The 16,525-nt window shown below is 44.2% G+C and overlaps 1 protein-coding gene across 1 annotated transcript in view; it reads right to left on the minus strand.

Moving 5' to 3' along the window:
* The window catches only part of KIT (KIT proto-oncogene, receptor tyrosine kinase), a 56,661-nt gene extending 40,960 nt beyond the window's left edge, over positions 1-15,701 (minus strand). The window contains exon 1 of the mRNA XM_066548426.1: positions 15,615-15,701. Within this exon, the coding sequence (XP_066404523.1) occupies positions 15,615-15,687 (73 nt within the window). The 5' untranslated portion in view covers positions 15,688-15,701. The remainder of the gene's footprint in view (positions 1-15,614) is intronic.
* Between the last annotated feature and the right edge of the window lie 824 nt (positions 15,702-16,525).

Genomic DNA, 16,525 nt, shown 5'->3' on the forward strand with positions numbered 1-16,525 from the left:
TCCAAGCGTCCACAGCTACACGGAGAACAAACTCATTTACTGGCCCCTGAGGAAATGCCAAGCTGGCCTGGCTGAACTGGCTGGCTGAACTGCTCCCTCTCCTTCCCTCCTGGGTATCTCCCCAGCCCAGCAATGACACACGGGATAAGTGTGGGCTCCAAACTGCCCAGACAAAACCGGCCTGTGAAGTCTGGTGGACAGACTTCAGGCTTCTCCTGCTTCCCAAATCCACCTACACACCCAACCCTAGGGCACTCTAGGCTGTGGCAAGGTCAAGTGTAGGGTATCACCAACAGGTTTGTAGAGGAAAAAAGGACCCAGTAGAGGTAGCGGTGTAAATATTAATGTCATAATTGATTTGCAACCTGAGGATGGATTTGTCAAACCATGCACATCACTGTGTTGTGTGTAAATGCTGACAGGTTCTGCACTAACAAACCCTTCCTCTCATGAAGGCAGGCTCAATAGTCCTACAAATACAGCCATGTCCCTCTCATGCACAGCACAGCTTTGCGCAGCTGGACTAGACATGTAACAGCCATGTCCAAGCCAGGGGGACATTTCTAAAAACCCAACTCCACTTGCATGCAAAAACACACTCTGCAGCTCCATTCAGAGGCTGAATTTCCCTACCCACACAGATAACAACAGACGTTCAGGAAAAACAATCGGATAATTACTTGGGATGAGGTTATACACTCCAGACTTAATTCACTCATCTCACAGCTTTAGTCGCTCTTAAGGTATATGCTGGATTAAGACCAGGTCACGTAACTGCTCCTCTTCCTGACAAATCCACCACAGAGTAGGAAGCAAAGGCTGGCCAGACCACCTGCAGAGACTAATTACTGTTTGGCCTGGGATTTGGAGGAAGCCCTTCTTCTCTCCCCATCTCCCTCCAATGAAGATTTATGAATGCTAAACCCAATAGACAAGTCCACCAGTGCCTGTTTTTCCAGCACCACCAGAAATTTTCCATGAATTCTAATCCCCTATATAAACTCACATGACTGAACAGATAAAAAAGTATCCCACAAAAAATAATTGCCAGAAAGATTAGAAAAACATCATTCCATATTCTTATGGAACATTTATGACTCTTATCTACTCTTTCCCCTAGCCCGCATCCTATCCATTCCTGTTAGGAGTTCAAGTCTTTCCAACACTTACTAGCAGGACTATCTAGCAGCTTACTGGTAAGTTTTTAAAGGTAGTAAACAACACAGCAGAGACTGACCTGTCCAGATGCACAAGAAATACATTATGTAGCAGAGCTGGAGAAAAAAAATGAGGGAACTAGCACAATATGGTGAAGTATCACTCATATTTAAAGATTATTTTGCTATGGTTCCTTTTGTGCAGTCTGTGAATTCTCAGCAAAACTTACAAATTCAATGATACCTTGTGCAAAGGATTCCCAGAGTGTAAAGGGTTTTTTTCTCTTGACTTCTGAAAATAATGTCTCTTAAAAAAAACTATGACAGTGTAGGGACAGCCAGTTGTAAACAGAATGACTATTAGATTTGCTTCGTATTATGCACCAAAATATCATCTGTCTTTAAAAAGAGAATTAAAATGGTGTTTAGAAAGATGAGAATGACTTTGTGTCTTCTTTTTGGAGGAATAATTAAGTGACAGAAATCTGAGAGTTTAACTAACAACTTGTAATCCGGTGCACTAATCCCCACAGCATGTGTCCATCTGCTCTCTGCTCATCTTTTCTCAGACTCGTGTCTGCAACTGCTCCATTTGTATGGCACCTGAGTGATGGGGCTCTTTCCAGGCCCCCTGTCGCTCTTGGGGACTCCAGCAACATTAACCATGTAATCACAGCCATGACACCAAGACCCATAATTCAGGAATCAGTCCTGTTGGCAGTATACATGCTAGAGGTAGTAAGGGATCTCCAAGTGCCAAACCCCACGGGATACAGTGTCTGCTGTCTCCTCCCAGAGCTCTGTGTGCATGATCCCACGTGGGATCCTGGCTTTACCAGTCACTAGTAGGACTGCAAACTTTCTGAGCAATGGGATGCAGGAAGTCTTCCAGGTGTGGGTATGCATCCTTACTTTGTTACCTACCCCACACCTAGGCATGCCCCTACCCTCTCTCCACCTCTTCACACCTTTGAAAAGGAGGTGGAGCACTATGTCAATATTCAGCTGAGTGTCCCCATCCCAGTGAGGCCCACCTGACCACAGGAACAACTCAGGACAAGAAGGGAGGAAACCTGTCTTCTGCCCACATGGGTCCTTTGGTCTCAAGTGGTGCAGATGATCCCACTGTTGATCACAGACTGTGGATCCCACTGTGACACATTCAACACTCCCCACATACTGCATAGCCAGAGTACCACACTGGCATTCTGCATGACCCTCTAGAGTTGTCCTCAAGGGCAACTAGAGGATGTAGTTACTATATGCTAACAAAAATACACTAATAATGGCAAATAAGTCACAGTTTAAAAAAAACTAAAATAAACTAATAAGCTCAGAGTTGGACAATCCAAGTTCCATTTTGGATGTACTAAATTTGAGTCCTACAGCTGAAGAGCTTCACTTCCACAACCCTAACTTTTCTTTGTAATATAAAAAACTTGGGTTAAAAACTACAGTGCTGGGAACAATCACTTGAGAACAAGGCTGTGTAGCTGAAAAAAAAAAAAAGGAGATATAAATATATTAAAATGAAGGGAGAGGGAGGAAAGAGGAGGAGTACAGCAGTTGTGAATTCTGCATGCAGAAGGAACATCTGGAAAACCAAGCTGGAGGAATTAGAAAATCAAACAGCTCTAGATAATACTGATAGGAAATGCAGGTCAAATTGCAGGGATATGATTAAGGACAGCAGAATGTTCCTGTAACAATTAAGGGATGTGCAAACAACAAAAGCTCTGGCTAAGGAGTGAACCATCCTGTGAAAAAAATACAGTTTATGTTGGAGCTTTTCAGCCTCAGCACAACACTGATGTAGCATGGAAGAGCACATCAGGTGCAAGTCCACATCAAGCTCACAAGCAACTGGAAACCATTTCCAGCTGCCAAGCAAACAAAGGATGTGGGACTGCCATGGACTAAGACAAAGAGTCAAATACTGTGGATTTTATTCCCAGCTCTGCCACACATTTCCTGCACAACCTTAGGCCAACAGGTTAGTCTCTCTCTGTGGCCACTTCCTCTTTCAACTCTTATCTAAACATTAAAAGGAACAAGAAGTTTGTGGCAGCTCTATAGCACAACAGATTGCTTCCAAAGAAAAATAAAACAAAAAACCCTGTGCCTTATCCCACGTCCTTCCATTTTCAAGTTGTGTGGAACATCTCCCTGGGCAGAGGCACAGTGCAGCTTCCCACTGCAGTCACAACCTGCTCACACCCAGTACCAGCCTCTCTGCCCAGCCCATGGCACTGGCAGTGCCCTGCCAACAGGTTCATTGCTGCTCAGCAAGGGCAAATCCCTCACCCTGCCTCCCCAAGGGCTGGGACACACTGAAAGGGCATGGCAGGCTCTTCTGAGCTTCTGCCTTTTCCCCCTGCAGTTGTCCATAACCTTCATAGTCATCATCATTTGAGCTGTACAAACACTGCACAACGAAAACAGTGACCTGACTGTGACCTGATCCTGACCATGATTTCTAAAGTAGCTAACGTTTTTCTATCACAAATGCACAGAGGAGCTAAACTTCAAGAGACAAAATGTCCACAACTTTTGTGTAAGATTGTGAGGATTGGATACAATTAGAGAGGCTATTTTTTTCAGTGCCTCTACATTCTGGGCACTGGCTTCATTTCAAGGGCTATCACACAGACCTCACTCACTGTGGTTTTTCATCTACAACAACATAAGAGAGCAGAAACAAGAGATATGCTTTATCACTTAAAGTAGTGGCACTGCTGTAGATGCAATGGTCCAGGGATATCAGCAACACATAGCTTGCAGGGAAGTAATATCCTCTTTCAGCATACCCAGCACTGCTGGAAAAAATGAACGTGTTTTCAGACATACAAGTCCCCTGTAGGTCTGGAAGAAGAGCAGAAGCAAAACCAACCATTTTACACAAGTGCAGAGGTCCTAGCCAGAAGCCTGCTCAATCCTCTCTAGAGTATTTACACACAGGTCTAATTGAGGAATATCACCTTTCCAACTGTTTCGTATTTGTTGAAGCCACTATGACAGTTGACATAAGCTATGATGGACATGAATGTAAGATCCTCTCAATTACATTTTCTTTGTCTTGCCATTTCATGCCCCAAGGAAAAATATAAAGTGTCAAACTTTCATGTTAATTGCACTGAAACAACTTGAATTTACTCTGATGTATAAAATCTCCCAGATTTTTCAAAGGAGAGATGGTATCATATGCTTACTTGTTTTGTTCCATTTCACTAAACAGACACTCTCCCTTATGCTATATGAAAAGTTTAGCAATGGCAAATGTCAGTTTTAAATTATTTGATCTGAAAGCTACATCAGATCCTGTTCCAGCCAGGCTCTGGGGATAAAGGTGGCTAGCAAAAGAAACCATCCATACCAATCATCTTCCTCAGAGACATAAACCAAAAAATACCCAACACATGATTGATTGTCCCTGCAAGTGTTACGGACTCTCAGCATATCTGAACAACACAAATCCTTGCTGACTGCTCCTCTGCCCCAACTGCTTTTCAGAGACTGAAAAATTATCTGTCACTGGACACATACTTAAGTCTAGGCTGATTAGGCTTCCCCGCAGAACTAAGCAGTTTGTTTCTAACCCATCTCCAGGGTCGGTGCTATCTGCTGACCAACAGACTCTTCAATGCCGTGTTTCCCAAGCAGAAACAAAGAGCTCACAAGCTTGTGCCCACTCTGATGTTTGGGATTCTTGGAAGCTATATATTACTGAGCAGTAGACCAGTGCAGAGGATTAATGAGGGCTTTGACTTTTACCCAGCTGCATGAGGGCAACCCCTGTCTTCCCAGCCAGCCCTGCTTGCCCCCTCACCCCCAAAGGGAAGGGGGCAGAGGAAGGGCACTGTGGAGAGCGGGAGGCGGGAGCTCACCAGCACAGCACTCAAAGGCACAGCCAAGCTGTCTCCATCTGCAAACAGCATCAAGGAGAAATGAACATCTCCCACACAAAGAGCAAGTGTGGAACCAGCCAGCTGATTCCCACCCATGGCAAACCCAAGAGAGGAAGTGGCAGGAGGTTAGCACAAAGGTTGTCTTTATCATCTGTGGAGGCATGAGCACGAGGAACTACAGAGGCTGTGAGGCACCCCCCTTTGCAGTGAGGCCCCATGGTAACCTTTCAGCTCCATAGTCTGGGCTTGCACCTACATGGACCTGCCCCACCACACACCTCATGCCCTGGCACGAGAACAGAACAAGTAAAAGGCACTTGGTGCTTAGCACTTGCAGAGAAAAGGGCTCAGGAGACTGAGGGGACACCCAGCTACACCTGGAGAGAGGTTATGCACCCCCTAGAACAAGATGTGGTGAATCGGGAAGAGCCAGTATCAGAGACAGGTAGCAAGAAGCCAAACCCAGCCAGCTCTACAGACCCTGTACACCACAGCCTCTGGGAGAAACATTCACAGAATCTTCAGGCAGGCTAAACATGAGCACCTGGGACAATGCCTGGCTTGTGGGTGGAAGCCAGCAGGTCCTCCTGCAGGGGGTCTTGTCACATCAATTAGCCATGCAGCCAACAGCACTTTGCTTCAGTACTTCAGAAGCAGGCTTAGCAGAGCAGATCCCTCACATGACCTCCACAACCATGTGAGAGCTGCCCTATGCATGCAAGCACAACACTCACTCAAGGCCAGGGGCTGGGGGAAGCAACTGGACCTTCCAGAGACAGAGACACACCTTCCTCTTCCCTGCTGGCTTTACTTCCCTTGCTGGGGTAAGGAAAATGCAGCCATGCAAACAGGCTATTGTTCCTGCCTGCTGAGCAGCTTGCCCTTTCTGACAGGCATCCCTCACTCTGCAAATAGAGCCATTTGTCAAAGGCAGACATGTAGCTGAATATAATTCTAGTTTAGTACACATACTAAATGACTACAGCAGGATCAAACACCATGTTTCCTTCTAAGGCTGAGTACAGTACCTCCCTGAATCCTCCTTATTTGAGAAGACATGGCTTTGGGGCTTTTTCTGTTCTTTTGGGATTTGTTTTTTGAAGGAGTACCACGTGCACTACATTAGCCCAGGCACTTATCTTGAAGCACTGTGTGTGACAACCTACCCTAGGTGATTAATTCATTTCATTATATTACATTGACACACTGTGGTCTCTTATACCTGAACTTCCCACCATGGAAGGAATCTACAGGCAATGTATTAATGAATAAAACCAAACCCAATGCATGACTGACCTGCCAGTTTTGGGGTTTTTTTTCAAACATAGAATAGTCTATGCTTACAACAACTACCTGATAATTCTTATTCAGAGAGAAACACAGTACAGCTAAATATGTATGTACACACACAAGTAGACTTGCAAAAAAAAAGAGCAACTGTATGCCACAGTGATTGTCAGCATTGAGATTTATACATTTAGACTGAGTCTTACTCCTACTGAATTATTGCCTTCTTTCCTCTAATTTCCAAAATTACTTATTAACCAGCTGTCCCCATGGTTAGTTTTGTCAGCTGTTAGACACATAAATAAACAAATTATGAAGTAAGTATGGAGAATGATTAGAAGGAATGAAAAAGCACACTAATGCATAGTGTATTCATATTCAGCTGTCATGTGCCCCATCTATTCCTTTAATGGCTCTTTCTTCTCACTTCTCTTTGCTGACATTTACATTAAAAGGTGCAGTTTCTTTCAACTTCCATTTTGAATGAATGTTCCTTGTAATGAGCAACATAGGCTTGAAAGCATGTTTTCTGAAATGCAGTGAAAAGGTAATTTTAATGAAGGGAAACGAGAAAACTGCAGAACAGTAAATCGCTTTGCAATCTGAATTAATGCCTATTTGGAAAAGGCTCAACTGAGGAAGGAGATGTAAGACTTTTGGCAATGCGAATTCTAATTATTTCAAGTCTTGGCAGTAATTTTATCAAATAGTAGCAATTTCATTAAAAGGTGCACTGGTAATCATCTACATAAGGCCTCCAGAGGGGAAAATATACCAATAATTGCATAATTACGTTATCACTGCTCTTATGATGGACCACATTAAATACCACAAAGAGGAACGCTGCTTTTTACTTTCTCTAGGTATTTAGTTCAGTACATTTTCCTAGAAGATTACAGCAATAAACAAGACTTTCAGATTAACATGTTCACCAAATTTTGCAGAAAAGACACAGCTATCTTTTATGTCCATAGTACTTTGTATTCTCTTTTCTTTCACTGAAAGAACTGACAGATTAATGAGAAAAATTCTGGGTATAGTAATAAGATAGAGTATTTATATAGTTGTGTTTCCAAAATACAAGTCACTGCATCATGTCGTACAGGCACATGGCACAGGATCCAGGATTTAAGAGGCAGGTTTTAGGATGTTTCCACATTTGTCCATATAAATTAAGTGTATCGATTCAGAGATTTTTAATAAGCCTGCAAGAACTTAGATTTCCCTTGTCTAAATAACACTTAAACTTTTCTGTTAAGATGTTGGTAAAAAATGATTGTAAAAGCATTGTTTTACAGAAAATACCAAATCTAATAAGCCATTTTTAGTGAGGTACCCAGTATATTAGATATGCATCTTTGCCTATGCCTTCTTAAACCATGACTGGGACAGTTTCAGGAGGAGTCATTGGCACATTTCTCAGAACACCCTCAGGTGAAAAATTTCACCTCAGACAATCACACCAACACCCAGCAACATCTGTCACTGATGTTGTCTTAGACAGAAGTGCTTTGAATACAGAGACTTGGATATATTTCTGACAATTCAGCTTCCAATTTCCTCAGTCCTCTGGCAATGAGATAAATAACTCTCCAATATCACAGAAGTCCAACTTGTAGTTTTTGCTTTTAAATTGCACTTTATTTTCTAGTTTACTTATAAGCCTTATCAGAAATTGCACATACATGACATATATACAGGTAACTGCTTACTGAAAAACAGTCCTTCTTCCTGCTCCAGGAAAGATACACAGGGGACTACTTAATGTGAGTGCAGCCCAAGTGCCTGCTTAAACAGGGAATCCTATTCCATCATCTCTTCTGAATAGATCTGGATTATAGGAGGAGACCAGAAATACAGGTCTTGCTTCTGCTCCTTCCATTTGACCTCTTTTATTGTGCTGCATACCTCAAATCCTAGGTATGATAACATTAATACTCCTGCAAAGTCAGCAATTTTATGTATAATACCTGGAAGTCAGACATGCTATGGAATAGGAAACTTCAACAGCTTGTGTTAAAATTCAACACTAATGGTAGGAAACTTTTATTTTGTGGAAGGTAACATAATTTCTTTTCAAAATATAAAAGTTATGCTCACCCAGGCATAGAAAGCACTTCCATGGTATAGACAATAGCAAACAAGCATCAAAAGTGAAGAAGAGAATCAGCCAGCCACTGAGCAGCAAAAAATGAATGCTTCTGGATCAGGTCCTAGCACAGAATTGTATATAAGGCATACAAACAGAACCATTTCAGGTGAAAATATCCCATATTAAGCTGCATATTTAATTTAATATTACATGAAAAAGTAAACCCATGACATTTTTATAATGAACATTTTCCTTATAAAGGTAAAAATACTCAACAGTGATTTTGAAAATATAACAACATAAATTTAAACTTACAGCTCCTCTAATCATTAAAAAAATAAAAGCAAAAATTTATTCAAGCTGTAAATTTGCTGTCAACATTTTAAAGATAATATAACTACTGGATTCATCAAAGTCAGCCCCTGAGCACCTTCAGGCAGGTTGTGCTGCAGCAATAAACCAGCCTTTGACGTGTGGAGTTTCCTAGCAGGTGCAGAGAAAATATTTTCTTTATTTCAGTTCATTCAGTACAACTCAATTAAGCAACTAGTCCATTCAAAGAAGAGCTACTGATCTGGAGCTGAAAAAAAAACATGGATGTTTCTTTCCATTGCTATTCTAAGAATAAGGAGAGAATGACATGGACTAGTTCTAAAATTTTTGTAGCATAGTGATTAGAAGCCACCAGTTTTGACTACAGATAGGCCTTTCAGGCATTAATTCTTTTTTTCAAAACATTTCTCAATGAGTTTTTTCTTCTGAATTGGCTGGCTTCTATGTGGTGCTATTTTTTATCTAACGGAAGAACATTTCAGAATTCTTGTTTCCGTCATTGTAATCGATGCAAATCATCAGCAAAAATCAATTATCTAATACAAGAAATGTCAACATTTTCTATTTTCATACTAAAACATACACATGAAGAATCAGGATCAGTGTATATCTAACAAGCTACATAATTGCTTAAATACAGGCACAGTGATTAATCAAAGTAAGTATAACATTAACTGCAAAGGCTATATTTAATTAAAACTCTATCTCAATGGTAATAAAGGAGGTTAAACCTTTCTTTGCAAAATGATTAAGCACAAATGCAAAACAGTTAAAATGAGGCTTACTGTTGGCTGATTTAAATCATGATTAAAATCAGATTTACAATGCTTTGAATCAAATTGAAGCACATAGTACAGGGGGAGGTGACCATTTTATTGAACCTGGAAACACTGCATTTCTCATCTGCAGTCAGATGTCAGTTTTAAGATCATATCTGGAAGAAATGCAAACAAGTCTGAGAGGGCTGAGAAGAGCAGGAGAAGGAGGAGTTACAAAAGACACTCCAAAAGAAAATGTCTGAAAAGGTTTATCATAGAAAAGAGAAGCCAAAGGGTTTATATCATCGATGTGTAAAATATTATTATAACAAGGATGGTGATGAGTAGTTCATATATCCAAAAGACCATGAGAATAAAAGGATGGAATTAGGCAACCAGCAAGAGAGATTAGGTATCAGAAGCTTTTGACCTTTAATACCTATTTACTAGAAAAAACAGGTGGTAAGAGTCTGCAGCACAAATCTGCCTTAGAGCAGGTTAGAACAAAAGTCTGTGTGGGGAGATCTGCTCCATCTGACTACAAGGAAGAGCTGGGGACAGAGCAGATCTCTGCAGGTCTCCTCCAGCCTTACTCAGAGTTCTTTGGGAGCTTCCAAAGACTTGCTGTGTCTCTTAAAAACCCAGCTGCAGGAAGAAGATGAATGCATGAGAAAGTCAGATTTCACGCAGCAAAGAATGAAATTTCCAGTCCTGAGGCCTGCAGACAAAACCTTCAACATGTGACATCCAGTGCAGCCATTAACTCCTGAACAAAAAACAGATTAAGTAAGAGAGCCAAGAGCAAGTTTTAAATCTCATGATACCTGTCAGCAGGAATCTGGTTAGTTCTGAATGGCCTAGGTATGTGAACACCCAAAACATTTCTATTACACAGCTCACTGGGGATTTTCCACCCCTTCAAAGCATGCAGGCTCTCAATGACAGGTTATAATCAACCAAGCTTGATTTCTTTTTCCTGTATGGCTTTTGCACAATGCCTTTCTGTAAAACAATTCCACTCCAGCCTTCTCTTCTCCAGACTGAACAGCCCAGATCTCTCAGCCTGTCTTCACAGGAGACTGGCTGCAGCCCTCTGGTCCCTCATGAGGAGCACGGTCACCCAGCAAGAGCAGGGGACAACTGCTTAGGACTGACAGGAAAAGACAGGAGATGTAGGACTAACCTGGCATTTGCCATGCTTCCAAAGAACCTCTAAGAGATGCATCTCTCTGATTTTCACATTTGCCTGCCACAGTGTTCATCTCTTCTTAACTTAAATCAGCCCATGCATCCTCTTTATCACTTAGATTTACAACTGCCAGTGCCTAGTTGACCTGAGAATTCTTCTCCATATCAGATATTCGATTGTGTTACGTGATTACAGATTCAACTGCCAAGATGACATTTAAAATTATAGACACTGAAGGCAGTCAGCTCCCCCAGTGACAAAAAACCCTGTAGCTCTTAATGGTACCCATTGATGCTTCATTTTAGTTCAATTTCCAGAAATGATCCCTATGGAGCAGCCCAGAAGTTGCATAGCATGGTAGCAACATTAGAAATTTTTTCTGTTATTTACATGTCTCTTTGCTGGTAAAGTCAAGAGCCTGACATGCTGTAAAAAAACCCCTTTTGCAACGTGAAAAATATCATTAAAAATCCATTAAATCTGAAAACCGGTGTTTTCAGAATAAATCAATATAATCCCCAAGAGGAAATCCACTGAGAAAATAACATTTACTGAGCTTTCTAATTGGTATCCCCTAGAAAATAGGAGTCACGTTCTCCCCTCAAACACAGATGTTTACACTCTCCTTATGCTTTTATCACTAACGGCAGCAATCTTGGCCAGTGGACAAACAATACACTTCAGTTGTCATTAGGTTTGGCAGCCAGCCAAGGAGACTGCTCACACGCGTAAAATTACGTTCGTTTATGACTGTTTGCAGGATTCATTGTCAAACAGGGTCCTACTGGAAAAAAAAAAACCTTCTAGTTTCCTAAAAGTCACTGAAAAAGACAACCACAGTACTATAGAATACAGTAATCTAGAAGAATACTAGTAATTTTAAAATTGCTTTTATGCCAAGTTCTCATAATTTCTGTGTGCATTCTCTTCAGATTGTTTTAAATAAATGACCAAAAGATGTAACACACTTTCCTTAGGCACCGCAGCATCAGCTCTTCTCTCCCGCCTAAAGTTACAATGAACACCTTAAGCTCTGTAACAGCTGAGAAGCCCCAACTAGGGAAGCTGAGTTTCCAAGGGACAGAAACATCTGCAACTTGCTTCTTGTGCATGGGAACAGTCAGAAAGACATTCAGAAATTTTAGAGAGGTAAAGTTATGTACTTCCAGTGAGAAGGTACTTACAGTAAATGCAATGCATTAGGCTATCAGACCTCATTTCCTCTAGCCATTCTCTGAACAGCTGAAAGAGACTTAAGGAAATGAGTCAAAATCCTGGAAGATGTTTGTACTAGATGAAAAAGAAAACAACATCTGTAAAATCATGTGTCACATCCATAGAGCAAGACAATGTGTAACACTCGATCTCTGCAATGGCATTGATCTTCACGGAGAGAGAGAAAAAAAAAAGCTGAAAAGTGGCTTAACCTTGAGCAATTACTGCCTCTCTTCTACAAGACTGATATGAGATTGTATCAGTCATTGTGTATTGTAGATAAACATATATGTTGTTGAAACTCTTGGATGCTGCATGGTTCTTGTTTTATCCAGAATTTGTTATTCCTTACCTTCAGATTCCATCAGACTGTTTAGTGTTTGGACTAGAAAGCAGCTTTCCTTCAAACTACAAATGCCTAGTATTTGGCATTTAGTTTGGCAGCTCCAGATAGTCCTTTAAAATCTTTCTAATAGCTTGCAGTAACAATAAATTATAGTTCAGACAGAAATCTAAATACTACAGAGATACCATTAGTCTCTCAGAACAGACCAGAGAGCAAAAAGGACAAGCTTCAATAGGAGAACCTCCTACTGACTGGAATACGACCCAAATGTTTCTCCCAAGACCTGTCCTAGCTCATGTTTACACGTGCTAAAGACATATCCCTTCCAATTCCACCTGCATCCTGGTGCAGCATGTCCCTTCTGGAGGTGACTCAGGATCCTTTGCTTAATTCAGGCACCTGCAAAGAAGTGCTACCGTTTGGACAATCACTGGGAGAGCTGGAGTGAGATGGGAAACCCACAGAGAGCCAATACAACCCAGTGGTACTACAGCTGCAGTCATCTGTTGACAAGAGGCTCTCTCTGGCAAAATAAGCACATGGAAATGCCTTCAGTCTCTATGAATGGTATTTAAACAGGATGTAAATGGGAATCTCACTTCTTGCCAAATTTGTCACATTCTTTATTATAAAGCCCGACCAAAAATCACTCACGCACTTGCAGGGAAAAGGTTCCCAGTGGCAGTGCAGGGAAAAAGAGTTGAATATTGAGCAATCTTTGACATTTCCATTCTGCTCCTGCCAGTGGCCTTAGGCTACATTTCTGCCCTCAAGAGTTTGCACTGCCACAGGGGAGGGAGGAAAAGGAGGAGAGAGCAGAGATGGAAATGTGAGTAGGGAGGGCAGGATACTCAGATGGCTTGAGGGGGGTCAAGGCAGTGACTGAATGACAGCAATCAGAATCCTCATCAAATTCAATCTTCCTTCTTCAAGCTTCCTCCCTCATGGCTGATAGGTAGCAGGGAGCATCATAAAAACAGACATTCTTCCCTCTGGGCACAGGGAGAGTCTCCTATTACTCTGCAGCTGATTAGGGGGGGAAAAAAAGGTTGCATTGATGAATGGATGCTGAAGGGAACCATGTCCAGTCTTTCATGACCACAAGACAGAAACACAAGGGACTCTGGCAGAGTACTGGATGATGGGGGACAAAGCAAGCCTTGAGGGAGGACAGGAGAAGAAAAGAGAAAAGATCATTCCAGAATATTGCATCAAAATAAGGACGAGGCAAGTCCCAAATGGAAGGAAGTATGGAAGCATGTTAGTTTGCAAGTAAAACAAAAAGTAGGAAGGGACTATGGACAGAAAAGATGAATGGTTTACCCTTTGAGAAGCTACATTGAGCTGTTTTCTACATCCTCCTTCACAGCTTGCAACCAAAGGAAGACGCTCTTGACCAACAGCCAAAAAAAGATACTTACTATAAACCTGTAGACTGATAAATAGGATAGGTCTCAACAGGGAGATCATCCCAGCCAAGTGTCTACACTGAGACAAAACCAAAAGTAGCACAGGGCCAAACTAGCTCTGGAGCAATCCAGAACAGCACACCAGCTCTGTCCTGCCTGTCACTTCTGATGCTCCTATGCTACTGCCAGGACTCGGACCATCACACCGATACCTCGCCCAGCACCACAAAACCAGCCCAGAATACTCCTACATCTGTGTGATACACAGATGATGCACATTCACACCCAAGGACAGCTGTCTTTTGCAGTAGCAAGTTATTTCGTACAACATGGTGTGGTTTTGCTCACACAAGTTTTTGTCTGATGCGTCCCTGAAGTCTCCCACAAGTAAGTGTACAAACCCAGAACGAGAAGAACGATCATGAGAAAGGTTCTCATTGATTCTCCTTGGTTCTGCAGTACTCTGGAAATTGCACCTCTGTCTTCCAGGACATGCTGTCAGTGGGACCTGTTTCCCAAGCTTTCCTTAAAGACAGCCTAACTACATGATGAAGGGTAGCCTTAAAGTGCAGGCAAGAAATTAATGGAGTAAAGAAAGCTGGCAGGTATTAATCATGTCAACATTTTTAAAATTTCTTTCTAGGAATGACTCATGGGTAGGAGACTTTTCCATTCCTGTGGCCACAGCATTTTGCAGCCTTATGTGAGTACTTCTAAATAGGAAAGCCCAAATTGCCAGATACCACACTTACTCAGATTACCAATAAACAAAAGGCAGCAAACAGAAAAAGTTACCTAAACAAAACCATTAAGGCATCCTAAAGTGTTTGACAACGAAGAAGTGTAAATTGTCACTTCTCTTGGTTTCTGGTGTTTTAGCGGTATTTGCTGCCCTGGGCAGAGGCCGGCGGAACCCTCCCCGTCTGTGTCACACAGGGTGCTCTGCGAGGCTCCTCTCTGGTGGTGGCAGCAGACGTTAAACACCTATCGCTGTGCATCGCTTCCCTGGAACCCAAGCTCGTTCTTAGATAAGCAGCAAAAGAACCTTTCATGTTATCTCCTTTCAGACTTTAGTGCCCACGGCCAAATTCCTCCCCAGGTCTAGCAGCGACCTCCTTCCAGCACCATCGCTGGACACAGCCAAACGCCTCCTAAGCCCACAAACCACGAAAGGAGATGCACGGCGGCTCTGAAAGCCGTGTGCGAAGTTGCCCAGCTCTGCAGCCAGATACAGAATTTAAACCGTTAGACCTGCGCTCCAGGGCTGAGAGGTCAACAAATAAACTCCCTTTTTAGAAACGAGTGGAAAGGAACGTACAACACATCAAAGTTTTAGCACCAGCTGATCCCCGGAAGGCCGGAGAGGTTCCTATCGCCCTCCTTTTCACCGCGAAGGTCCGTCAGTGCCGCAAGAGACAAGCCCTGATGCCCTGTCCCGCGGCGAGCCCTGCACCGGGGCTGCACCGGCGGCCGCAGAGGGCACCGAGCCCGCCTGCTCCCCCCGGGAGGCTGCACCCCGCTGCACAGCGCTGGACACCTGACGCCGGCTGCTCGTTCCTGCCCATTGTTCAACGAGCACTTAACCGCGGGGACATTTTGTACTGATCCCCGGACAGTTTATTGTCAAAACAGCCCGGCCGGGAAGGTGGAGGGGGGTGGAGGGGGGTGGAGGGGTTCCCTGCCGGCCCCTCTCCCAGCCCCGGATAGCCGCGCACGGCAAACAAAGGACTTTATTTCCCCGGCGGGGCGTCCCACAAGGGCAGCGCGGGGCGATGCCGGGCACACCGCGGGCTGCCGCCCGACCCCCGCCGCGGCGCTGCCCCGTGGAAGGGGCCGCCAGCGCCGAAGTTTTCCCCGCCGCCACCGCCCGTGCCAATCCCGGCCCCGCGGGGCTCCGCGCCCGCCCGCGCCCGCGGCTCCCACCTGCGGGGAAGAGGCTCAGCAGCAACAGCAGCACGGTGTGCGCCGGCTCCCGGGCGAGGATCGCGCCCTCCATCCCGGCGCGGCTGCCGCTCGCAGCGCCCGGCGCGGAGATGCCCGAGCCCCGCGGGAAGGAGCGGAGTAAAGCCGGCCCCGCCCCGCCCCGGCCCCCGCCCCGCCGCCACGGGGATGGGCGCAGGTGAGCGAGGAGCTCCCCCGCCCCCGAGAAGGGCAGCGCGCCGGGAGCCTCCCGCGGGCTCACCGTGAAGCCCCTCAACAGAATGGTTTAAGAAAAAAAGGCAGAGCCCAGTGGCTGAACGTGCGCACGGTGCTGTCGTGGGGGAGAGCTCGCCCTCCTCACGGGCAGCATTCTGCCGTGCCCAGCACCCCAGGGATCGGGGCTGTGTAAGCCCGAGTGGAACGTGGACCGGAGAAAGGTGGGGGGGAGCGGCCGGGCTGGGCACGGGAGCTGGAAACGGAGAGAGCATCCCTTAAAGGGCAGGTACAAAGCCATTTGCCTAGCTTTGAAATCCTCACTGATCGCTCCTGGAGGTGTTAACAGCAGGCTCTGGAGGCACCAAAGGTATCGCCTCCGCCCTGCCTCGCACTGCTGGGATCTACTCAGCCCGCTGTGGGCCACCACCTACTAAGGGCCAGAGCACCTAGAGTGAGACTTAAAAGTGTGTGCTGTGGCACAAAGCAAAGACTTGAAAGAAGTGGCTGGTTTGGTATGGAAAGGAGAAAACTGACAGGGAGCTTAAACGTGGACAGGGTCCTTAAGAAAAGGATTGTGAGCGATTGTTTTTCATGTTCCTCAAGGGCAAGTTAAAAAGTTATCCTCTTAGTTCTCAGGAAAAAAAAATCGCTTATATGTAAGGAAGGCAATTGCAAAGAGCAAGGAGGATTTAGACTTC

Source organism: Molothrus aeneus, chromosome 4 (genome assembly GCF_037042795.1).
Source record: "Molothrus aeneus isolate 106 chromosome 4, BPBGC_Maene_1.0, whole genome shotgun sequence".
Taxonomy (NCBI): Eukaryota; Metazoa; Chordata; class Aves; order Passeriformes; family Icteridae; genus Molothrus; species Molothrus aeneus.